We start from the raw sequence: 26,684 nt of genomic DNA, 5'->3' as shown, positions 1-26,684 counted from the left end.
ACATTTTGTTCTTTACTTTTTCCACTTTACTCTCTCCTGAGATTGAGCAACTGATTGGCATGCCACGTATTCCTCTTACTTGGCTGGCATCTATACATGACCTCCTTAGGAAGAATGCTTTGGATGCATTCAAAAAGAATGCATTACCATGCTCCTGCATTCCTAAATATTTGAAAATATCTGTCTAGACATCTGACTGAGAAATTGGACAGCGAGTAGGAATCAAATTTCCTTCACCCAATAAATCTGAAATAATTATTTCATTGTTCTCTACCCTCCCCTGTAACTGATGAGCCTGCCTGATTCTTTCCAGGAGGAATGTGTTCTTCTTTTATTTCAAAAGATTCTCTTCAAAAAATGGGGTTGCTGCTTTGGATGTACTGTACCTACTACAGGCAAGGAAAAGACAGTATGGTTGTGACCACCCCCAACAAGAAAGAGCGGGAAAGCTGAAACAGAAGGATAACTGATAATATAGCAACCACTAGCTTATAAATGATAAAAGTCCTCAAAATAGAGAAGTGAGAGTGTGATAGTGAAATAGAAGTGATAGTGATACATCATCCACATTAAACTCTACCCCAAGAAACTCATTCACAAGGTGTGTTATTCACCCTGAAATTTTATTTTACCAACACCCCCTGCAAACTACTCGACTTTAAGTGACACATGTAACACACACTGGAGGGGAAAATATCATGATGAAGAAGGAACTGTTCTTCAACAGAGGGAACATCAAAAAGGCTGTTTAAAGTAAAACATAACTAATTTGTTACAATGCAGGTCAAGAATATGACAATATCTCTCATTGCTGAGTTTTTGAGAATTCTGAGTAATTTAAATTTTATACTACATACTTCTCTATCATAAAAAGCCACAAAAATTCACAAAGTTGTTAAAATTACCTCCAAAAAAAATTACTCAAAATACTTTAACAGATGCAGGGCCACTGACTAAACCATTACAGTGATGCTTTAGAATATCTAAATCACAACATGAAGGGTATTTTGTTGACTTGCGTAACTCAGTAGGCCTAACAGAAGCGAAATACTATTCCAGTGATGGGGACCCAGAATGGAAATCACAATCCTTATTTCAAGAAGAGGGACTTAGTACAGGGAATTGGTTACATAGTTGAGTTCAGTTCCATTCAGTCACTCAGTCATGTCTGATTCTTTGCAACCCTACGGACTGCAGCACGCCAGGACTCCCTGTTCATCACAAACTCAAAATAAGGTCCATTGAGTCTATGATGCCATCCAACCATCTCATCCTCTGTCATCCAGTTCTCCTCCCACCTTCAATCTTTCCCAGCATCAGGGTCTTTTCAAATGAGTCAGTTCTTCACATCAGGTGGCCAAAGTATTGGAGTTTCAGCTTCAACACTACTCCTTCAAAAGAATATTCATGATTGATTTCCTTAGGATGGACTGGTTGGATCTCCTTGCTATCCAAGGGACTCTCAAGAGTCTTCTGCAACACCATAGTTGAAAAGCATCTATTCTTCAGTGCTCAGATTTCTTTATAGTCCAACTCTCACATTCATACATGACTACTGGAAAAACCTAAAAAAAAAAAAAAGCTATCTTTGACTAGATGGACCTTTGTTGGCAAAGTAATGGCTCTCCTTTTTAATAAGCTGTCCAGGTTGGTCATAACATTTCTTCCAAGGAGTATGCATCTTTTAATTTTCTGGCTGCAATCACCATCTGCAGTGATTTTGGAGCCAAAAATAAAAATAAAGTCTGTCACTGTTTCCCCATCTATTTGCCATGAAGTGATGGGACCAGATGCCATGATTGTAGTTTTCCGAATGTTGAGCTTTAAGCCAACTTTTTCACTCTTCTATTTCACTTTCATCAAGAGGCTCTTCAGTTTCTCTTCACTTTCTGCCATAAAGGTGGTGTCATAGTGACACGACTGAGCGCCTTCACTTTCACTTTTCACTTTCATGCATTGGAGAAGGAAATGGCAACCCACTACAGCATTCTTGCCTGGAGAATCCCAGGGACGGGGGAGCCTGGTGGGCTGCCATCTATGGGGTAGCACAGAGTCAGACATGACTGAAGTGACTTAGCAGCAGCAGCAGCAGCATCTGTATATCTGAGGTTATTGATATTTCTCCCAGCAATCTTGATTCCAGCTTTTGCTTCACTTAGCCTGACATTTCTCATGATATACTCTGCATATAAGTTAAATAAGCACAGTGACTCCTTTCCATATTTGGAACCAGTCTGTTGATCCATGTCCAGTTCTAAGTGTTGCTTCTTGACCTGCATACAGATTTCTCAGGAGGCAGGTCAGGTATTCTGGTATTCCCATCTCTTTCAGAATTTTCCAGTTTGTTGTGATCCACACAGTCAAAGGCTTTGGCATAGTCAATAAAGCAGAAGTAGATGTTTTTCTGGAACTCTCTTGATTTTTCAGTGATCCAACGGATGTTGGCAATTTGATCTCTGGTTCCTCTGCCTTTTCTAAAACCAGCTTGAACATCTGGAATTTCACAGTTCACATACTGTTGAAGTCTGGCTTGGAGAATTTTGAGCATTACTTTGCTAGTGTGTGAGATGAGTGCAGTTGTGCGGTAGTTTGAGCATTCTTTGGCATTGCTTTTCTTTGTGACTGGAAGGAAAACTGACCTTTTGCAGTCCTGTGGCCACTGCTGAGTATTCCAAATTTGCTGGCATATTGAGTGAAGCACTTTAACAGCATCATCTTTCAGGATTTGAAATAGCTCAACTGGAATTCCATCACCTCCACTAGCTTTGTTCGTAGTGATGCTTCCTAACGCCCACTTGACTTCACATTCCAGTCTGGCTCTAGGTGAGTGATCACACCATCGTGGTTATCTGGCTCATGAAGATCTTTTTTGTATAGTTCTTCTGTGTATTCTTGCCACCTCTTCTTAATATCTTTGGCTTCTTTTAGGTCCATACCATTTCTGTCCTTTATTGTGCCCATCTTTGTAGGAAATTTTCCCTTGATATCTCTAATTTTCTTGAAGAAATCTCTAGTCTTTCCCATTCTATTGTTTTCCTCTATTTCCTTGCACTGATCACTGAGGAAGACTTTCTTATCTCTCCTTGCTGTTCTTTAGAACTCTGCATTCAGATGCTCATATCTTTTCTTTTCTCCTATAACTTGTGGTTACAAAGGTCATAGTGAAAAAAGAATTCAAGTGGAGGACAATTATGTAACCCAGGGATTAGCAATAATAGGAATCTGGTAATTTCCCTAAGGAAGAGGAAGAATTTACTGGAATCCAGAAGCCAGGGCCATCTAGCAGAAGCTGGAAACAAGGCAAGCTTTCCCAGCATGAACTGAGCTCATTGAAAGATAAGCAAAAAGAACAAAAACACACCTGCCCCAAGAGATAAGGTCAGCCACACTTTAGACAGAGGGTGTGTGAGGGAAGAAGAGGAAGTTCCCTGGCTTCTCCCTCAACCTGCCCTCATGTTTCACCTCCAACCAAACCAACTCAGTGGAAGCAGAGTTCATGGGAGTTGGGGAAATGTGATGAAGAGTAAAAAAGGGCAAGTGCAAGGATCTTAGGGCAAACAAATGACTAGTGCAGCCAAATAGCTGAACTGGTAAGAATATTGGCTTACAAGGCAACCCAGATCACTGAAAGCATATAAAACCTGTACATAAATGGATCAGTGGTAAAGAATCTCCTACAATGAAAAAGCTGCAAGAGACATAGGTTCAAGCCTTGGGTAGGTTCAAGCTTTGTTAGCAATCCACTCCAGTATTCTTGCCTGGAAAATCCCATGGACAGAAGAGCCTTGTGGGCTATGATCCATAGGGGTGCAATGAGTCAGACAAGACTGAAGCAACTTAGCACACATATGCGCAAATGTTCATAAAAGTGTTATTCACAATAATAGCTTTTATTCACAACAGTTAAAAAGTAGAAACAACCCAAATGTCCATCTGCTCAGTAATGGATAAACAAGATGTGGTATATTTACACGGAGAATATCATCCAGCCATAAAATGGAATGAACTGACTGCTACATACTACAAAATGAATGATCCTTGAAAAGTGTAATAAAAAGTGAAAGAAGCCAGAAACACAATGCACCATGCTGTATGATTCTATTTATAATGAAATGCCCAGAATAGGTAAATCTTATAGATTTAGGGAAAATAGATTCAGTTCAGTTCAGTCGCTCAGTCGTGTCCGACTTTTTGTGACCCCATGAATTACAGCATACCGGGTCTCCCTGTTCATCACCAACTCCCAGAGTTCACTCAAACTCACGTCCATCGAGTCAGTGATGCCATCTAGCCATCTCATCCTCTGTAGTCCCCTTTTCCTCCTGCCCCCAATCCCTCCCAGCATCAGGGTCTTTTCTAATGAGTCAATTCTTTGCATGAGGTGGCCAAAGTACTGGAGTTTCAGCTTTAGCATCATTCCTTCCAAAAAACACCCAGGGCTGATCTCCTTTAGAATGGACTGGTTGGATCTCCTTGCAGTCCAAGGGTCTCTCAAGAGTCTTCTCCAACACCACAGTTCAAAAGCATCAATTCTTCAGCGCTCAGCTTTCTTCACAGTCCAACTCTCACATCCATACATGACCACTGGAAAAACCATAGCCTTGACTAGATGGACCTGTGTTGATTAGTGGTTACCAAAAATAGAGGGAGAGAAGAATTGGGACTAAATGCTAATACCTATGAGGTTTCTGTTGGGAGTGATGGAAATGTTCTGAAATTAGCAGCAGTTGTTGCACAACATAGTGATTTGACGATACTAAAAACTACAATTTGAAGTGTACAATTTGAAATAGTAAATGTTATGTGAATTGGATCTCAACTTTTAAAATGTTAAAATAAGAAAGAAAACAAGTAACTAAGAAGTGAGAGTATAATAATAAGCCTTCAAGATTTAGGTCAAAAGTCATTAGTCTCCATGGTTGCTCGGCAGTGGCTCGGCACCACAGTATCACTACTGAAGGTCACTGATACTTGCTGAGAAAATGCGCTATGATTTTCAGGTTCCTAATCTCTAAATAATACATTTGAGGTCCTTCTGCTACTGATTTAGAAGCAAAACTAAGACAGCTAAGTCATTTTTTCAGGAACCCATCATAAGAGGTGGGTCTCTGACAGTCAAAATTAAAATGAATACTTCCACAGTTTCACATGAGGAATTGCACAGCTACAAAGAAGCAAAAATTTCCTTTTTTTTTTTCAATCTCTATTCAAGCTTAAAAATCCTTCCAATTTTTTTTAATAACACAATGACAGGGATTGACAATGTAAAGAGTACAACCCAGTATAAGGGAATGAGGGAAAGGATGTGAGGAGAGAGCTACAGATTTCCAAGTCTGGCAATAACATGGACAAAGCCTCAAGGCTAATCAGTGAATTCCAGCAGACCTGCTTGGGACCACTGTCTGGATAAGCAAAACAAACAGTGCTATAAACCTTTTACAGATTTACTACATTTCCATTAACTCCCCTACAATACAAAATGATATTCAGTTGTGTTATCTGTGGCATAAGAAAGAAAATCACAACAAATTAGATTGCAGTTGCTTTAAACGTCTATCTTAAGTGACAGCTGCTTCTTAATGTAATACAATTTGAACTTAAAATGAATAGTTTAGGTGTGATCAAGATACAGAGAATGTTGAGATATGTTATAATCATTCACACTTGGGGCTAGATGTAACTATTTTAAAACAGAACTTCTCTAAGAAAACCTCTAACTTGATAAGAGAATAATATGAAAAATGTTCCTTCTTTGTATAAGTAAATGGTGAGCTTAATAAAGTCACTTTAATGGACAAAATTATGAAAATGTCAAAGACAAGTGCTGAAGAATAACCATAAACAGAATAATTTTATAGACATTAAGAATAAGTGAAAAACCAAAACTGAAACCTAACAGAAAGTACTGTATTATCCAAGCAGCATATATTTTTAACAGGATAGTTACAAAAAAGCAACATGAGGCTAGAAAATTATTATTTATGTCACACAGTTCAAAATCTACCTTCTAGCATTAACAGCATCCTCCAATATTCCAGAAAGTAAAGATGCTTCCCTTTAAAAATAATCCCATTAGGCATTATCACAAAGCTCTTTAATCCTGCACAACAACCAGGGCCAGAAGTTGGTTCATATATTGAAAATATTGGTTAAATCAGAGAATGATTACATACACTGTAAAAAATTATACATACATAGCAAAAATCATACATATTAAAATGTTTTAATTTAAAAGACAAATATAAATATTCACTTCCCTTCTGATATAAATTACAGCTATTTCTTTAAGTTTAGGTCCTTTGATTAGGATTTTGTATCATATGAACTTATACTTACAATGCAATACTTATAATTGTTAATTTCCTTTGGATTAAAATAGAATGAAAGCTAAAAGGTGCATGTAATATAACTGGCATATGAAATCATCAGATTTATATCATTTTTTTGCAATTCACTGTGCATGCTTAATTCATAGTAACTTTCTAACTTGTCCTTACTGAGATTTTTCCCAGTACTTGATAATTTTCTTCACTGTCACACTCACAGTTCATCGCTTTACATAATATTATATTACAGAATTCTAATGAAAAGAATAGGCATTCATAGGATTTGAGGCAGATGGGAAACTGGCTCATTATAAGCACACAAAGCAACTGGCAACAGCAGAAATACACACATGAAGTAGATCCATAGGCTACTCCCCATGCATGCTCAGCATCCTATGGGAAGCAGGCAGTATCACTTGCAGTGAGCATGTCAAGCAGAAATAAGTTCTAAAAAGTAGATAATGATTAAGTAAATCTCCACTGTACATCTATTCCACTGAAAATGTACAATTCATCAGTGAACACAGATAAAAGCGATGGGAGACTCAACATCAGACTAGCGAGCTAGAGAACATTCTGACAACTTTCTACAAAAATGCCTATTAGCTAATTAGTTATTTTAAGTTCACATACATCAAAGAGTTTATTTTTCAGCATTGGTGCTGGTTTAGTTAACAGTCCTAAAGCCTTCTACCTCTACTTTGTAACTTGCCACTCAATCACCAAAATAAACAGTATCAGAGTTCCCCAGACTACCCTGGAAATTCACTTTCTAGAAACGTGTTGTGTGAGTGCTCAGTCATTCTGCTGTGTCCAACTCTTTGCAACCCTGCGGACTGTAGCCCACCAGGCTCCTCTGTCCATGGGATTTTCCAGGCAAGACCACTGGAGTGGGTTGCCATTTCCTTCTCCAGGGGATCTTCCAGACCCAGGGCTTGAACCCACATCTCTTTTGTCTCTTGCACTGGCAGGCGGATTCTTTACCACTGTACCACCTGGGAAGCCTTCTAGAAACATCACCATCTCCAATAAGCCAAACTGAAGGAAGCCAACTAACAAAAATGCATTCAGAAAGGACCTGCAAAAGACTCTTTGAAGTTCCATCTGAATCCTAAGATCAGTAGACATTTCAAAGAAAACGTCTTAATAATCTCCTTTGGAGCGTTACCCTACCTGGCACCCTCTGCTCTTACAGGAAAGACTCTAAGATATCAAAAAAACTGGCAGATTAACACTTTATATTTTGAAAATGTGTTATTTGCCAGGGGGGTCATTTATGTTATTATTCCTTATTTTTTATAAGTCTCCATAAAATCAAATTCTGCTTCCAGGATCATTGACATAAGGCTTAGCCAAACTATTTGGTTAATGAAATGGAAGTGAGATCACATTAGCCACTTTTGAACTGAAGCTTTTAGAGCCATGACAGGTTCCCTCTACTGCTCTTTCTCTCCGTCACCAGATTGGCACATCTCACACAGGGGCTGCTCCATCACCCTGGATGCTGGAAAGAGTGTGACACTTGGGACAGAGCCACGGCTGACAACTGCAGCCAACATGAGCAAGAAATAGACTGTGTTACTCTAGGCAATTATGGCCTTTTTTTGTAACAAGCCATACCACAGAAAAAGTGACAACCACCACAGATTTAGCTGAAGAAAGAGAATACAAAGGAGGCTGACATCAGAACTCTACCTTCCAACCAGAAAGGACTTCTAAATCAAAAAAAAAAAAAAAAAAAAAAATCACTATTTTTTAGATCAAGATTTTCAAACTATTAATATCTATGATGATATGCCAGTTACCTTTCCTTGTTCAAATTTCCAATCTATTACAGACCAATACATAAAATATTAAAACTGAATTATTAGAAAATTGAAAGAAGACTTTCAAAACTTAAGCCCCAATATTTGTATTATCATTATTAGATTCAACAGAAATAAAATTCCTCTGTCAAACCGCGATTAGGTTTCTAAATGTGTACTCCCAATTTCTGAGAATATATTACTGTAAACCAATTACAAGACACAGAACCACACTGCTCCACAGAGCACATTTTGAGGAGCACTGTTTCAGAGCATGTGAAATTAAGAAATATAAATGCTTTTGTGATGATATAAACTTCTTGGTAATTGTATAAGTGGAAATTAAATTGTAGACAAATTTTGCCCAGAAATTAAGTAAAAATTTTCTTTAGTATCTTTCCCACTCTGCAAAAATATCTGTGGTTCCTTTTCCCTATAGGCATAAAACTCAGGTTTTTTTTTTTTTTCCTTTCCCTTTTCTTTTTCAGTCTATCAATGATAGACATTTAGGTTATTTGAAAAGTGCCTAGCTCCCAGACTTAGTAATTTTAAATGAAATGTTTTCAGTTATAGAGAATAGGAACCCAATTATTTTATATTGACATATGTAGTTTACTGCCTTTCTCTCTACTTATTATCATCTAGCTACTGGAAAGCAGCTAGTTTTCTTCAATTATTTAGCAACCTGCAATAAACATGATTTAGTTCTAAAACCCCAAGTATATTTTAAATCACATTTAATTTTCTAAAGAATGAATCTTTCCTTTATTAAAGATAATTCAAAGTTTCAGAAACTCATCTCAAGCCATTAAAGTAGCTTCTGTCTGGCTCAGAGATACTTTTTGGGTGGTAAGATTCCAATCTTGATGAATGTCATTATATATACACTGTCCTGGGTGGCTGCAGCAGCTGCTACCTGCTTAAAAAAGCTAGTTAAAAAAAAAAAAAAGACTGAAAGGAAAAGAAATGATTGTTTCATTTTCTCTCAAATGAAGAAAAATATGTGTAATATATTTAAAGTGAAAGTGCTTTCCAAGTCTTAAAAATGTGGATGGCAAAAGCCAGAGCTACTTCAGTTTGGGCAACACTGAGACTATATCAACTGATTTTTGCAATGTGTTTTAAATAAGAAAAAGAAAGAACTTTGCAAATTAGAGTAATTTTTCAGTTAAGATTTCTGTAGCACTAAATGATGTATAAAATGTCTTCACATTTGCAATCTAGTTAGTATCTACTACAATCACCTAGTTAGTATCTACAGCAAACCAGTTAGAGAAATAAGAGGACTATCATTGCCTTTATCCCTACTAAGCCAGATGAAGAGCCAAATTTTGAGAGCTCTACTTGGGTTCAAACTCAAAATGCCATTCTTTTTTTTTTTTTTGCCTCTACACACCAACTCCTGGTAATTCTTTCTTAAAGATCATTTATATTTTACAACAGTAAACATTTGTACCTAAAATATTTTCAGGTCAGTTGGCAAAAAAAATATGCTAGAAAAACATAAATTTACCAGCAGTTCTATGAGTACAGAAAAGGACAGTGCAATTTCTACAATGATTAGAAGAGGAAAGAGACATCACAATATGCTAACATATTTTGACTACTGGTATAATTTCTTATAATACAGAATTAAAGTCTAGACAGTCTTTAATTTTCATTTCCTCTGAAAAATTATCAGTAGTAGATGGCTAATGATTTAGATAAAAATTGATTTAAGAAGATTTCCTTTTACTATTTTCCTATTACTGTAAATATAAGTAACAGTTAATGTATGCCTTCACAGAAATGAGGTTTTTATATTGTTTTTTGAAGATATGTTTTACATTATCTTTGGAAGTGTAGGGAAGAGGTAGGTACAGAAGCAATGTTTTAAATTATATATGTATACACATTCATGGTAAAAACATAAGTAAAATTATGTTACTTTTTACATCACTGCTGCTGCTGCTGCTGAAAAAAAATAGGTTTATTTTAGGTGATATTTTAAGTATATAGATAAAAGTTAAGCTTACTGTTACACTAGATGACAAAGTAAAGAAACGAATTCTTAAAAATGATCATGTTACAGCTAAAAGTTATGTCTATAGAATCTTTTGTTTACTGCTGTTTCAACTTAGTTGATAAATATAAAGTTATATGATTATAGTTAAATGCTTTTAAAAACATTTTAATATCATTACCAAAGCACCTAGAATAATTTTAATTAATCTTCATTTGCATTTTCTAATTTTAAAAAATCAACTGTAATTTTTTTAGCTAATTAACACAAATTGTATTTCCACTTCAGTTTAGTACGTTTACACACTGGAAGACTTACTATAAAATCAAACGCATTTTTGATGCTAAGAAAAACATTAACAAAGAAAAATAACTGTCTTCTTACTCAACTCTTTGACACATGAAAAAATAGATTTTTATGTAAATAAGGGAAAAATAAAATAGAGAATTCCTTAATTGTGTTTTTTAAAAAGACATGTTTAGTTCAGTAATGTATATTTTCAGCTACACTGTCAGTATCATCAAAATTCTGTATTATACAAAGTCATATTAAATTTATACTCAGGTGTAACATTATCTTCCAAAGACATACTATTTTTAAATGCATTATTAATCTAGAATTTTGGCCCTACTGTCAATTTGAAAGTTGCTTTTATTTATTTTTAAGCCAAAGCTCTTCAGTGAGAAAAGTTGAGAGAAAGGAGATCCTGAGGGGCTTCCCTGGTGGCTCAGACAGTAAAGAATCTGAGACCATGGTTTGATCCCTGGGTTAGGAAGGTCCCCTGGAGAAGATGCTAGATACTGGAGATACCCACTCCATAATCTTTGCCTAGAGAATTCCATGGACAGAGGTTATAGTCCAGTTAGGTTCAGTTCAGTTCCATAGCTCAGTCATGTCTGACTCTTTGCAACCCCATGAATCACAGCACTCCAGGCCTCCCTGTATGGGGACCCAAAAAGTTGGGCATGACTGAGCAATTAACATTTTCACTTTCTGAGACCATATACATGACCAAAAGAAAAAAAAAACCTTTGTCTAGATAAGTAAATATATTAGACATTTAAATTTTCCCAGTATACCGCTTGTTAATTATTTTAACAGTTAACTATATTCTATCATACTTCCTATCTTCTATCACAGTTTCATTTATATTAGACATTCCTATCTCTCTGGTAAAAATAAAGGTCCACAGATTAAATCTGATATTCTTCCTACCCTTAGAAATAAATAATAAATAAATACTGCTTAATTGAAAAAACTTAACGGAGTGTTGTTTCAAGAACAAGGAGAGATTTTAAATTATGTGACATATCTTCACAAAGAGTAGAATTTTCAAAAATCAAATTAGATTTTTAAAAGTTAAGCTATTCTACACTAAAATAGGAACTAGATAATTTTTGGTGTTCTCTTTACAAAAGACTATATAAATTATTACACTTTTAATATTTAAGCATTAAATCCTAATCCTTAAAAATTTTAAATATAATTTCCAAACATACACATGGCTCAACTGGATTCACAATGCACAACTATATAGCTACCAAATATAGTTTCATATAGTTTCCCATATTTCTATATTGCTAAAACCTATTTAGTGGATTCAATCATAAATATGAGGGAGAGGTTACCAAATGCAAGTACCAAGTTTTAACTGAGATTCTTATAGTACTTTTTTTTTTTTGGTATATGTACATAAAAATCTAACTTTAAATACTCTCAAGCAATACTTCTCAATAAATGGCAGTAAAAAATAAACTAATAAAATATAATGCCCAAAAGCACCTTGATTAGAGGTTGATATAAAACAAATCTATTAACAAAAAGCTAGCAGTCAACACAGTCACTCAGAGAAGATGGGGAAATAGTCATGTTTATATACAAGAAAAAATTATAACAATTTTAACAGTTTAAGTGAAAAGACTGATAGCTTCAAAATATATTTCATAATAATCACTGGGCCATGTTAATCTGAATCAGCAGATCACATGATCTTTCTTAAACATTCCCTAAAGTTTTCACTAACTTCTCTAGAAACAAAGGAAGCTGACCACATCTAATTTTGGCAACTACACAAAGAATAACTTATAGTCCTTTGACCTGTTCTTTTCAATAATAGAGCCACTAAACAAAGGTGGCTACTGAGTGCTTAAAATGAACTTAGTATAACTGAGAAAATAAACTTAGTTTTATTTAATTTATTAAACGTAAAATTTAAAACTACCACTCAGTTGAGTTGCTAGAACTTTTAACAATGTTTGGAAAAATTTGGGTATGCACTTTAAACGGCAAATTGCATTAAGTCTAAATATACATCAAGTATTTCTAACGGAAAAATACCCACCAGATTTAGAAGAAGCAATACAAAAGAATGAAAATATCTCACTAACAAATTTTATGTTGATTACATGTTAAAATATATTTTGATATATGGGGTTAAATTTAAAAAACCTATCATTATTAAAATTCACTCAATGTATGGCAAAACCAATACAGTATTGTAAAATAAAATAAAGTAAAAATAAAATTAAAAAAATAATAATAAAATAAAATTCACTGTTTTTCCCCTTTATTTTTTTAATATTATCATGAAAATTTTTAAATTATATAAATGATACTCATTATATTTCTATTGGGCAGTGCTGCCTTAGACTATATAAATAAAAACAAAAATTTTTTTTAAGTCAGGTTACTTAAGGTAATGCACACAGTAAAATTCACCCTTTTATATGCATACTTCTATAAATTCTGGCAAATGTATACAATCATGAAACCAATACAATCACAACATAAAATGTTTCCACTACCCAAAAAAATGTCCCCTTATGTTTCTTATCAACTTGTCAACTCACACCTCCTACCCCCAAACCCTGACAATTCAGTTTTCTGTCTATAGTTTTGATCTTTCCACAACAGGACAGCATATAGACCTCTGAGTCCAGGAAAATCAAACTTTAAAGACCATACTATCCTATGGTGCTAAAGGATTACTATTATTTGATATTTCCTTTCCTTGTATTATGAACATTTTGCCAAGGCTTAGTTTTCCAGTTATTCTATTTTCAAAACTGAGCTTCTTCCCCTGTCACTATTACAGTAATTTATTTATACTTATAGAATAAAACTGAGAAGATTGTATATTAGTTATGTACTTACAAGGCTTCTACTAAACTATAAGCTAGAAGCCTGACTTGTAGAACTACTACACTTAATTGTCTAGTGAAATTAACAGTACAGATAATAAGGCTGAGAACATATTTCCCACTGTGTTATTAAAAAAAAAAAAAAAAGGAAAGGGAAAAAACAAAGAATTGACTGATGAAGAAGTTAACCCTCTAATTTAGATGTTTACATTTACTGAGGTCTCAAAAAAAGATTAGAGGATGCAAGAACTATGATGCCAAACAATCAGGAGCAAATGCTAGTGGAGACTGAACCTAAACCAAAAATTTTACCTAAATTGGTATTGGTTTTGTCAGAGCTTGCTAACAAGGTTGAGTAAATTGGGAGTAGTCTGCCTAACACAATTTGTCTCACAAACTCTGTTATTTCTGGCACTTGGTATATAGAATATAAAGTTTTAAAAAATACATGTATCACATCAAATCAGAAATACTTTTAGCACATAAAGGCAAAGACTCAAGAAACTCAACGGGCTCTATCTGAAAAGTAGAATATTTGTAATCAATAATATTCATAAAAGTTAAATATATAACATCTATGCTTTAAGTAAATAAATGAAATGCTACAACTGACTTTAATGGTTCTAAAATACTTACTGAAGTCTCCAGTAAGAAAAACTCCTTCAGCTCCTGGGGCCCATTCTTTGCAGTATAAACCACCATCAGCACATCTGTGGACGCCAAATGATTCATAACCTCTGGAAAACCTATCAATACCACCTTCATTCTCTCCAATGCTGCTCAAAGTCTGGTTAAACCGCTTATACCTTTGAAAAAGTGCAAAAGAAAGGAAATTGTAAATCAAATAATCTTACAGAAAGCTGCTGTAATTAAATATCTGTTTTACTCTCATTTGGGGCGCGGGGAGATATCATTAAAGAGGAATGATGTGAATAATTTTATTTATTGCTAGAAGTTACCTGGTAAGATATCATTCTTATATCAAATAAACTGAACTAATCCAACTAACTTTTTTTAATAATTTCAAGCATTACGGTATAAAACATGATAGGTATGTTATTCCATGAATATTTTAAAATCAGCATTATAGCAACTTCTATGTCAAGACAGTATAATGAAGGAGCATTCCTACCTCTATAACTTCTAAAACACAAATATAGTTAAAAACCAGCAAGAAAAATAAAATTACCCTACAGCAGGTCTTGCATACTCTTCCTGTTAAAGGGCAGATAGGAAATATTTTAGGCTTTGCTAGCCATCTGGTTTCTGTCACAATCACTCAACTGTGTCTCTGAAGCATGAAATTGGCCACAGACAATATGTAAATGAATGGGTGTGGCTGTGTTCCAATAACACTTTATTTACAAAAGCAGGTGGCAGGGGCAAATTTGGCCTATGGGTTATAGTTTGCCTAGTCCCGCCCTACAGAAACTAACCATGGAAAGAATATTCATCACCTCAAACTATGAAATCGAGCGGCCATGAGAAGAAACCAAAGATTCCTTTCCAAGCAGGATCAAGAATAATACACGGCTGCTCTTGACCCTCTCCCAGACCCCCAGAGCCCACAGTTAGGACTGGTACACCAAAAACATGTTATCACTTGCACTTATTACCCCAAGTCTGGGGAGAAGCAAAGTAGAACAAAACTGGAAAAGCTAGAGAAGTGAAGCATGTGGCGGGTATTCTCTGTCAGAAGTGAAAGTTCCAGAAGTGTGTAATGAATTGATCCATGCCCATAAACTTCCCTGTGCTTTGCCACACCCTGGGGGGTAATCAATAAAAGTCCCAGAAAGATAGTTATGAATTCAAATAGAGGTATAAAGGAAATACACAAAATGTCAGAAGCTAACTAATGAAGAACACCTCAACTGAGGTGAACAGAAAAACAATCTTTATACAAGTTTCACCCTGTTGTTGCTTAGTTGCTAAGTCACGTCTGACTCTTTTGCAACCCCATAGACTGTAGCTTGCCAGGCTCCTCTGTCCAAGGAATTTCCCAGGCAAGAATACTGGCGTTGGTTGCCATTTCCTTCTCCAAGGGATCTTCCCAACCAAGGGATTGAATCTGCATTTCCTGCAGGTGGATTCTTTACCACTGAGCCACTAGGGAAGCCCATTTCACACTGTACTTCAACTTAAATAAAAATGAATTCAATCATAATAGAAGCTGACAGATTATATTAATATGATAGAATGATAGAAGTAAAATGAAACTACAGACCCAAGGAAATAAAAAGAGTAACAAAACATATCATTAGAAAAACAATAAGTTAGAATTGGCAAGGAACTAAGTGTACATGCAACAACAACGACAACAAAGAAATAGGTAAATGAACAATTGGAACTTGATATGATTAGGAAAAAAAGACAAAGCAGACTTCCCTGGTGGTATACAGGATAGGAATCTGCCGGCCCATGCAGGGAACATGAGTTCGATCCCTAGTCCAGGACGATTCCATATGACACAGAGCAATTAAGCCCGTGCTCCACAACTACTGAGCCAGCACTCTACAGCCCATGAGCCACAACTACTGAAGCTCTCATGCCCTAGAGCCATGTTCTGCAACAAGAGAGGCCACAGCAAAGAGAACCCCACGCACTGCAACTAGAGTAGCCCCTGCTCACTGCAACTAGAGAAAGTTCACACACAGCAATGAAAAGACCCAGCTCAACGAAATTTAAAAAAATAATTAAAACTTTAAAAAAGGCTTGATTACCGACGCAACCAATCAAAACAAAAAAAGACAAATTGAATACAAAGTTCAGTTCAGTTCAGTCGCTCAGTAGTGTCCGACTCTTTGCGACCCCATGAATCGCAGCACGCCAGGCCCACCATCTCCTGGAGTTCACTCAAACTCACATCCATCGAGTCAGTGATGCCATCCAGCTATCTCATCCTCTGTCGTCCCCTTCTCCTCCTGCTCCCAATCCCTCCCAGCATCAGAGTCTTTTCCAATGAGTCAACTTCGCATGAGGTAGCCAAAGTACTGGAATTTCAGCTTCAGCATCATTCCTTCCAAAGAAATCCCAGGGCTGATCTCCTTCAGAATGGACTGGTTGGATCTCCTTGAAGTCCAAGGGACTCTCAAGAGTCTTCTCCAACACCACAGTTCAAAAGCATCAATTCTTCGGTGCTCATCTTTCTTCACAGTCCAACTCTCACATCCATACATGACCACAGGAAAAACCATAGCCTTGACCAGACGGACCTTAGTCGGCAGAGTAATGTCTCTGCTTTTGAATATGCTATCTAGGTTGGTCATCACTTTTCTTCCAAGGAGTAAGCATCTTTTAATTTCATGGCTGCAATCACCATCTGCAGCGATTTTGGACCCCCAAAAAATAAAGTCTGACACTGTTTCCACTGTTTCCCCATCTATTTTCCCATGAAGTGATGGGACCAAAAGCCATGATCTTCATTTTCTGAATGTTGAGCTTGAAGCCAACTTTTGCACTCTCCTCTTTCACTTTCATCAAGAGGCTTTTTAGTTCCTCTTCACTTGCTGCCATAAGGGTGGTGTCATCTGCATATCTGAGGTTATTGGTATTTCTCCCAGCAATCTTGATTGCAGCTTGTGCTTCTTCAGCCCAGCGTTTCTCATGATGTACTCTGCAGAGAAGTTAAATAAGGAGGGTGACAATATACAGCCTTGACGTACTCCTTTTCCTATTTGGAAACAGTCTGTTGTTCCATGTCCAGTTCTAACTGTTGCTTCCTGATCTGCATATAGGTTTCTCAAGAGGCAGGTCAGGTGGTCTGGTATTCCCATTTCTTTCAGAATTTTCCACAGTTTATTGTGATCCACACAGTCAAAGGCTTTGGCTTAGTCAATAAAGCAGAAATAGATGTTTTTCTGGAACTCTCTTGCTTCTTCAATGATCCAGCGGATGTTGGCAATTTGATCTCTGGTTCCTCTGCCTTTTCTAAAACCAGCTTGAACATCTGGAAGGTCACGGTCCACGTATTGCAGAAGCCTGGCTTGGAGAATTTTGAGCATTACTTTACTAGCATGTGAGATGAGTGCAATTGTGTGGTAGTTTGAGCATTCTTTGGCATTGCCTTTCTTTGGGATTGGAATGAAAACTGACCTTTTCCAGTCCTGTGGCCACTGCTGAGTTTTCAAATTTGCTTGCATATTGAAGGCAGCACTTTCACAGCATCATCTTTCAGGATTTGAAATAGCTCAACTGGAATTCCATCACCTCCACTAGCTCTGTTCGTAGTGATGCTTTCTAAGGCCCATTTGACTTCACATTCCAGGATGTCTGGCTTTAGCTGAGTGATCACACCATCATGATTATCTTGGTCGTGAAGATCTTTTTTGTATAGTTCTTCTGTGTATTCTTGCCACTTCTCAATATGTTCTGCTTCTGTTAGGTCCATACCATTTCTGTCCTTTATAGAATATAAAGTTAATTGATGCAAAATGAACAAATATGATCAAAATAAGGATAACTGGTGACTCTGAAGAACAAAAATAAAATGAATATAAACCATATAAAATGGTACAATATTTCTTATAGCATTAAATATGCATATTAAAAAGAACATACTGTGTTTTAAGAAAAATTTGGAAAACAAACACACACACACATGCACACAGAGCATCACCCAGTTTAAACTATTGAAATTCTAAGGAGAAAGAATGTAATTCTAAGGACAACTGGTACAAAAATGTAAGGGGGATGGGGACATATTTTTTGATAAAGGAACATCACATTAAAGACCCAAAGATAACAAAGCCAAGCCCACACCATTCTGAGAAAGAACAGTAGTATTCTAAGGGTATTATATGAGACACATGCCTACTCAAACTTAAAGAATTCTTTAAATATTGCAAATTTTAAAATAATTTTAAGTTTATGACACTAATGAATCATTCTTGAAAAAAAAAATCACTTTCCATAAAATTTAGGCAATTAAAAAACTAAACACACACCAGACAAACGGATAGTCATTGTAGCCGTTTGGCTGAGCCCTAAGTCTTTAAATATAGAACCAAGACTAGACAATTGTGTAATTATGTGAATGTGATAACAAGAAAAGAATCTCAATGGATGGGTGAAAATTTGATTTATTAAAAAACAACAGATAAGTGAAAGGGAGATGGAATAAAGGAAAGGGTGGTCAAACTCCTCATTTTTTAAAAATAGAGTCACTCAACATGGACTAAAATTCAAGATTGTCATCATTATACCTTTTAATCTCTTCACAAACTTAGATGGACAATTTAAAGAAAGTTATGTGTAGATTTAAGTCATTTCTTTCACTTTGTTTCAGAAGTTTGTTTAACATTAAATTTAATGTATTTATTTTCCTCATGTTTCACTATATTATTTCTATCAAGCTACTTTTCTACCCTCTTAACCTATATATAAGTAAGTGTTAGTGGTTCAGTCGTGCTCAACTCTTTGCGACCCCATGAACTGCAGCTCACCAGGCTCCTCCGTCCGTGGGATTTTCCAGGCAAGGATACTGGAGTGGGTTGCCATTTCCTTCTCCAGGGGGTCTTCCCAACCCAGGGATTGAACCCAGGTCTCCTGCACTGCAGGCAGATTCTTTACTGACTGAGCTACAAGGGAAGCCTCAATATATATAGCTTACCTATATATAAGCACATAAAAATATCAAAAATGATGTTCTCTTAATATCAGTGATGATTTTTTTGGTAGCATTTCTATTTTCTTTCTTCCTTGCATTATTCTAACTAAAACAAAGAAATGCCATTTAAACAAAATAAAGGTTTTTTCTTAAAACTATAAAATTTTTAGAGTATTAAAACATCTATATAATCCATATTATTACATATTCACCATTTTAATTGGTATATGAAACTATGTCTATAAAACTTGGGTAATTTAAATAATTTGAAATAGATCAGTGGGACAAAACTAGGTTCTTGAAATGGTCTTGAACATATAAAGAAATTAACACACAATAAAAGGACATTTCAAGAAAGAAATGCAAAAGAGAAAGAAAGCAATGGCTTACCTATTAAGATATTGGAATCTAAGTTTAAAAATTGGACCTTTAAAATCAAAATAACTTCAAAAGGTCAAAGTTATAAATATTAAATTAAAATAAACAAAAACAGGAGTTCACAGTAAAAGAAATACAAATGGCCAGAAAACACATTGAAAAGACACTCAAATTCAATTCTAAATTTCAAAATTCCATTTTCCACGAAAAGACCAGTAAAATCCGATAGTATGTGCAGACAGAGTGCAGGTGCAGGAAAAAGACATTTCTAAATACTCTTTAACAAAATATAAATTAGATAACTATTTGGCATTAGCTAGCTATGAAAATTTCTAAATCACAGTCTTCAACTAAGTAATTCTATTTCTAGAAATTTACCTGTTGAATATATCACACAAGGAAGCAAAAACATCTACATGTACAGTGTAATGTATGGGTAATCATTATGGCATTATTTAAAATACCAAACCACAGAAAATACCTACCTGTTCAACAAGAGAGGTTGGTCAAATTAACTGTGGAACACACAAATAACAAATTACATGAGATTCATTATGAAGAACGAGGTAGAATGAAATGTACTAATATGAAAAGATGTCCCAAGATAGATGGCTTAGGAAAAGAAGTTGCAAAGCAGTTTTCCACAAAATATCTCTTTGTATAAAGAAATATTCATACAGCTACAGATGGCATGTAGATGGTATTTTCACAGGGCCCCTTCCCCTGCACCAGGGGCTGGATTCCAGTGGGCTGGGGCGAGCAGGGGCCTTAAGTTCCTAGCCCCACCACCCTCACATTTACTTCAAAGACAGGAAGATATACAGCACAGAATCTGATCAGTGGAGTGCAAAGCCTATGGGTATGGTAGGTGTGAGTGGAATATTTCAAATATGACCCCCTTTTGTATTGTCTATATATACCCAACATATACAATACACATGCCCGCCTGTGAGTGCACATCCCCATGGTTTTATGAAAATGCAAATTATATTTACTCTATTACTTGAAACAAATTAACTTTTAATGAAATGATGTAACTCCAGTATCACTGGCAGTCTTTACTCCAGAGGACGCAAACTGAATTACTGACAGGAGCCAGGCAAGTAGCATAAATATGAAGAACTGCTCCTGCATAAGAAACACAAAGAACAGCATGATGATAAAAGAGTAACCAATGAGGCTAGCCTCAGAGTATGGAGGAGTAGAAAGTAGAAAGGAGCTCAATTGAGATGGAGAGGACAAAACCCAGGGAAAAGTGACAGCATCTGTTTAAAAGCTCTAGCCTATTGTTATGATGGAGAAGGCAGTGGCAACCCACTCCAGTATTCTTGCCTGGAGAATCCCCATGGACGGAGGAGCCTGGTAGGCTACAGTCCATGGGGTCGCACAGAGTCGGACACATCTGATGTGACTTAGCAGCAGCAGCATTGTTACAAAAGATTTGCCAAATCAAGTAATTATTCAAGAATGAAAAATATTCCAGATTTATCTATGAATCCTCCCTAAAATCAGCAACTATTTCAAAATACTTTAAATACTGATCTAGGCAAAAGAAAAAGCAGTAGAAGAAAACCTCAGTCTATAGCTCTAATAAGAGGTTTGTATGCAAACTCTCTCATACTCTAAATTCTATGAGAAAATGATTTTTACCTCTTAAAGATACCATTCGGCTACAACTCTCAATGTGTGGATACTCTAATCCATATGAGATGCATAAATAAGAGCATTTAATGATCAAATGGTATAAAACAATCAACAAAATAAATTGGGATAGAAGTAACAAAATTAGAAGAGAAAAATAAATCTGGACTTAGGGTAAAAAACAATACATACACATATATTATCATAAAACAAGAAAAATTACTGATTCTTTTTTTAAAAAGATATCAACTTTTGGAGGGCAAATAAATGTGGCAATAATTTTATTGTCAATGTGGTTATAATATCTTTAAAACACAATTTTAGATTTATTTAAAGTTTAAAAAATAATCCTTCTTAACACATTTCAAAAGATATATACAAATGTGCCATTTACTAAAAATTGAACAGAAATAGGATTATAGCATGATATTACTTTAACTAAATATTGTGACACCCTCAAGGTCAGCCCTAGAGCTTCTGATATAGAAATACACATTCTACTTTGAAATCACTGTAGCTCAAAAAAGAAAACGCCTGAGGATATAGCAAGCTCATCATGCCTGTGCCCTCTCCTACTACAGTCGTCTCTCTTAATATTTTGCTACGAATTTATAGGATATTTAAAAACTGGGTCAAATTCTTGGTAACCAAGAACATAAAATGAGTTAGTATTGCAACTAGCATTTTGTACAGATATAAAAATATTATAAGATTTAATATCTTCATTGATGTTTGTAATCCTCTTTGCAGAAAGAAAGAAATAGAGGCACAGATAAATATGAAAGTTGCTCAAGGTCAAGAAGGTAATAAGCAACAGAGATGCGGTATTATTCATCACAAAAGGTATTTTTAAAAAATCAAGAGACATAATCTCAAATTAAAAGTCACATTTCCCTTAAAGAAAGCCCCATAACTTTGATTCATAAAGTTATTAATCTTATAATTAAGAGGATCAGATAAGGCTTTAGAAATAAACAGTATAGGTTCAAATTCTAATTCTGTTACATAGCATATGTAACCTTGAACAAATTACTTAACCTCCCTTTTCCTTAATTTCTTCCCCTGTTAAGTGGGGGAAATCTGATAGTTTATAAGGAATTAAAGAAATGATACCAGAGTCATCCCCACAGTAACCAGCATATAGTCAATAATTGTAAACTGTAGCTTTTCACCACCTCAGTGAGAAGCATTGCTGTATTATACTTTTTAATTTATAATTTCTTAAATTATAACACTTATTTAGATTTTAATGTGCATGCTAATTATTAGTAAACATTAAGTACTGTTTCTCCTTAAATTTCCAAAGTGTTTAAGAATATTTACTTTTTCCTGCTATGAAAAGTTATAAATATAGGCATACTAACACATAACACATACTAGGTACTCCAGATTAATCTGAATGTATGGACTATAAAAAGTTCAGAAGAAAACTAAGTAAATTGGATAGCCTGGGGAAAAAAAGTTACTTTAGGGAAGTAGTTAACGCTTAGTTTGAAAAAAAAGAAAAAAGAAACAGGCTAAAAACCTTTGCTCTTCTGTAAGACATTTCATCTTAGATCCATACTGAAGTTCTAATTTCAGGCAAGGTTGTGAACACTGGAGATATGTCAAGGGAGATGGATCATACCTTATCTGGAAACACCCAAGATGTAGAATTCTTTCTCAAGTGCTTCTGAGTGGGCCTGAAACACAATGAACCCATGGGGGAAGTTCCTTCCATGCTAGCTTAATTCTTTTCAAGATTTTATATAGTCATCTGTTTCCTAAAGGAGACTTGGAATAGAGGCAAGAAAAAGCACAGAAGTAAAGCTCAACAGGAATTTTTAATAAACTAAAAAAGGGGAAAATAAGGCTAAAGGAGAGGGAAACTGAATATTTTTTTGGAACTAAAAAAATTGCTTTTTAAATCACCCTTTCAAAAGACTTCAAGGTGACTGGCAGAAATTTTCTTCTTAAAGCACAAAGTACCTGAAATATACAGACTTCTCTATATATTAAATCTTTCAAGTAAAGAGTAGGCATTTGAGACTTTAAAGTGAATAGTTTCTGTCCCTCAGTCAAGAATAAGTATTCAACAACAACAAAAAACCCACAACATATTTATTCCAGGGTAAAAATATTTATTGTGTGCCAATAATTGAAGAACCTCCCTTTGATAAGTTTATCAGTCCAAGAGAAGACTGTTCAACTCAGGACAGAAAAAGGGTGAGATAAACAAATGCTAACAGAAGAATAAATATAACAATAGAAAAACTAATGGGATAGGCAAGATTTAAAAAGGCTCTAAAAAGTGGCTGGCATTTGTGCTGTATCTCAAAGGATGAGTAGTATTCTTTAGCAATTAAGGGACAAGACAGAGAAGAGCTTTACACGTGTACAAATTAAGGTGGTCCTTGTGGGCATGAGGACTAGCTTTATGTAGCTGGACAGGAAGAGGGGTAGAAATGTAGTTAAATCAAGATGGAAAAGATGACTTTCAGTTAGATAATAAATTAAATGAAAAATAAAAACCTTTAAGACTTTAAAGAGGAGATGACTAATACTATCAGAGACAGTCTTTAAAGGGAGCAAGTTTAAAGGATGAATTTTAGCAGTCAGAATAAGATTAACAAAGTCTTTATTAAACAGACTGAACATTAAAATGCCAGAGTCTGTGAACTCTCTTGTTATACTGGTCAATGAAAATAATTTTAAAAGTGACATTATAGTAGACATGGTTTATTTTTGAATGCTTTCCTTATATTTAAATGGTTATGTGTACTAATCAATAAATAAATGTATAAATTTTCAAAATTTCACCTAAAATTTTAGTGACACTTCCAATCTGTGTTCAATTTAGCATACACTCTAATTTTCATCTATCAGGAAACAGTAAAAATGGGACCATTTAAATAAAAGTGACAAGTAAGAAGGGGTAAACTCCATCCATTTATTCCACAAATATTACTAAGCATCTACTATATATCCAATGCTATGCGAGTCACTGAGAACAGAGATGAAAGACAAAGCCCATGCCTTCAAGACATTCTTTGTTATGTGTGGGAAATAAATGGTAGAGACAAAACCAAGGACTGAGAAAGCATTGTGTAAGATGAAGATTTATATTCAGAAGATAGAAGCAGCTAGAAGATAAATACCACAAAGACAGGAAAAATTATGTTTCACACATAGATATACCTAGTCATCTAAAATACTGGCACATATTAAGTACTCAATAAATAAATATTTAATGAGTACCTATTACTTCCCAGACTGTGGCTAGGGAATGGTGATAGGGTGGTTAGATTTAGATTTAAAATTAGGATTATTACATCTGAATTTGCCAAAAAAGGTCTGTATAGTCAAAGCTATGGTTTTTCCAGTAGTCACGTATGGATGTGAGAGCTGGACCATAAAGAAAGCTGAGCACCAAGGATTTGATGCTTTTGAACTGTGGTGTTGGAGAAGACTCTTGAGAGTCCCTTGGACTGCAAGGAAATCAAACCAGTCAATCCTAAAGGAAAATTAGTCCTGAATATTCATTGGATGAACTGATGCTGATGCTGAGGCTCCAATCCTTTGGCAACCTGATACAAAGAGTCAACTCATTAGAAAAGACCCTGGAGCTGGGAAAGACTGAAGACAGGAGGAAAAGGGGATGACAGAGGACAAGATGGTTGGATGGTATTGCCAACTCAATAGATATGAGTTTGAGCAAGTTCTGGGAGATGGTGATGGACAGTGAAGCCTGGCATGCTGAAGTCCATGGGGTTGCAAAGAGGTGGACACGACTGAGCAACTCAACAACAGCATCTGACTTTGAATTCCAATCCTACCTCCTATCAGCTATAACTAAGACTCAACATCTCTATCTAAATAAGAATAACAAAACACATTTCATAAGATAACCAAATGATAATGAAATTAGATAATATACCTAAAAAGCTTAGCATAACACCTTTCACAAAACATGATGAATAAGCACACTGTTAGAACAATAAATATACTATATGATTGTTGGATTTGAGAGCAGCATAGAAAAATCAATAGCCTCTTCAAATATAAGAAAGATATAATCCTCCATAACTATACAAGACTAATTTACTATGAGGCATATATCCTTCATGAAGTAACCAAAATTGAAAAAGACACATGTATGCCAATGTTCTATGCAGCTCTATTTACAATAGCTAGGACATGGAAGCAACCCAGATGTCCATCAACAGATGAACAGATAAAGAAGGTGTGGTGTATATATATATATATATATATGGATTATTACTCAGCCATAAAAAAGAATTCATTTGAGTCCATCCTAATGAGGTGGAGAAATCTAGAGCCTATTATACAGAGTGAAGTAAGTTAGAAAGAGAAAAACAAATATCACATCATATACTATCATATTCCATATATGCATATATATGGAATCTAGAAAGATGGTATTGATGAACCTATTTACAGAGCAGCATTGGAGACAGGGACATAGAGAACAGATTTATGGACATGACTGGGTGGGCAGGAAGGAAAGGGTGGGGTGTATGGAGAGGGTAACATGGAAATATATATTACCAAATGTAAAATAAGATGGGAATTGGCTCTATGACTCAGGGAATCCAAATGGGGCTCGGTAACAACTTACAGAGGTGGGATGGGGATGGAGGTGGGAGGGATGTTCAAGTGGGAGAGAACAAGGGCAAACCTATGGCTGATTCATGGTGATGTTTGGTAGAAACCAACACCATACTGTAAAGCAATTATCCTTGAAATGAAAATGAATAAATTAATTTTTTTTAAAAACGAAGGCAGCTGAGTGCTGAAGAATTAATGTTTTTGAATTGTGGTGCTGAAGAAGACTCTTGAGAGTCCCTTGGACAGCAAGGAGATCAAACCAATTAATTCTAAGGAAATCAACCCCATAGGACTGGGTTGGACTGGAAGGATTGATGCTGTAGCTGAAGCTACAATACTTTGGTAACCTGATGTGAAAAGTCAATTCACTGGAAAAGACCCTGATGCTGGAAAAGACTGAAGGCAGGAGGAGAAGGGGGTGACAGAGGGTGATATGGTTGGATAGCATGGATATGATGGATATGATGGTGATATGGTTAGATAGCACAATGGATATGACTGTGAGCAAACTCCAGGATATAGTGAAGGACAGGAAGCCTGGTGTGCTGCAGTTCATGGGGTGCCAAAGAATCAGATATGACTCAGTGACTGAACAACAACAACATGTATTCCCTCAGTTCCACTTTGGTCCAGGCTTTGTACACTCATTTGACTGGCCCTGTGAAAGTGTGGCTTGCAAGGAGCTCCTGAAAGAAGCCAGATACTATTAGGTTGGTGCAAAAGCGATTGGGTTTCAGACTGTGAAATTTAAATCTTTATAACTAGGCTCAAATACATCTGTATTAATTAAAATAGGAATCATTTCAATCAACACATTTTTTCCAACAAAAAAAAATAAGTTTGCTTACTCCTATAGCATAAAAGTCTGTCATTCAGGATTTGACAAACTCTTGGAAAGCACTTTCTGCCTCCTGCTGCTTTTGGAAATGATTTCCCTGCAAAAAGTTGTCGAGATGTTTGAAGAAGTGGTAGTCAGTTGGTGAGAGGTTAGGTGAATATGGTAGATGAGGCAAAACTTTGTAACCCAATTCTTTCAACTTATAAAGCATTGGTTGTGTGACATGTGGTTGGTTGTTGTCACAGAGAAGAACTGGGCCCTTTCTATTGACCACAGCTGGCTGAAGGTGTTGCAGTTTTTGGTGCATCTCATCCATTTGCTGAGCATACTTCTCAGATGCA

The 26,684-nt window shown here is 35.6% G+C and overlaps 1 protein-coding gene across 1 annotated transcript in view; it reads right to left on the bottom strand.

Moving 5' to 3' along the window:
- The window catches only part of GBE1 (1,4-alpha-glucan branching enzyme 1), a 302,682-nt gene that overhangs the window by 221,310 nt on the left and 54,688 nt on the right, over positions 1-26,684 (bottom strand). The window contains exon 2 of the mRNA XM_040226994.1: positions 13,910-14,079. Within this exon, the coding sequence (XP_040082928.1) occupies positions 13,910-14,079 (170 nt within the window). The remainder of the gene's footprint in view (positions 1-13,909; positions 14,080-26,684) is intronic.

Source organism: Oryx dammah, unplaced genomic scaffold, assembly GCF_014754425.2.
Source record: "Oryx dammah isolate SB20612 unplaced genomic scaffold, SCBI_Odam_1.1 HiC_scaffold_2, whole genome shotgun sequence".
NCBI lineage: Eukaryota > Metazoa > Chordata > Mammalia > Artiodactyla > Bovidae > Oryx > Oryx dammah.
This window is presented reverse-complemented; position numbering and strand designations above follow the sequence as displayed.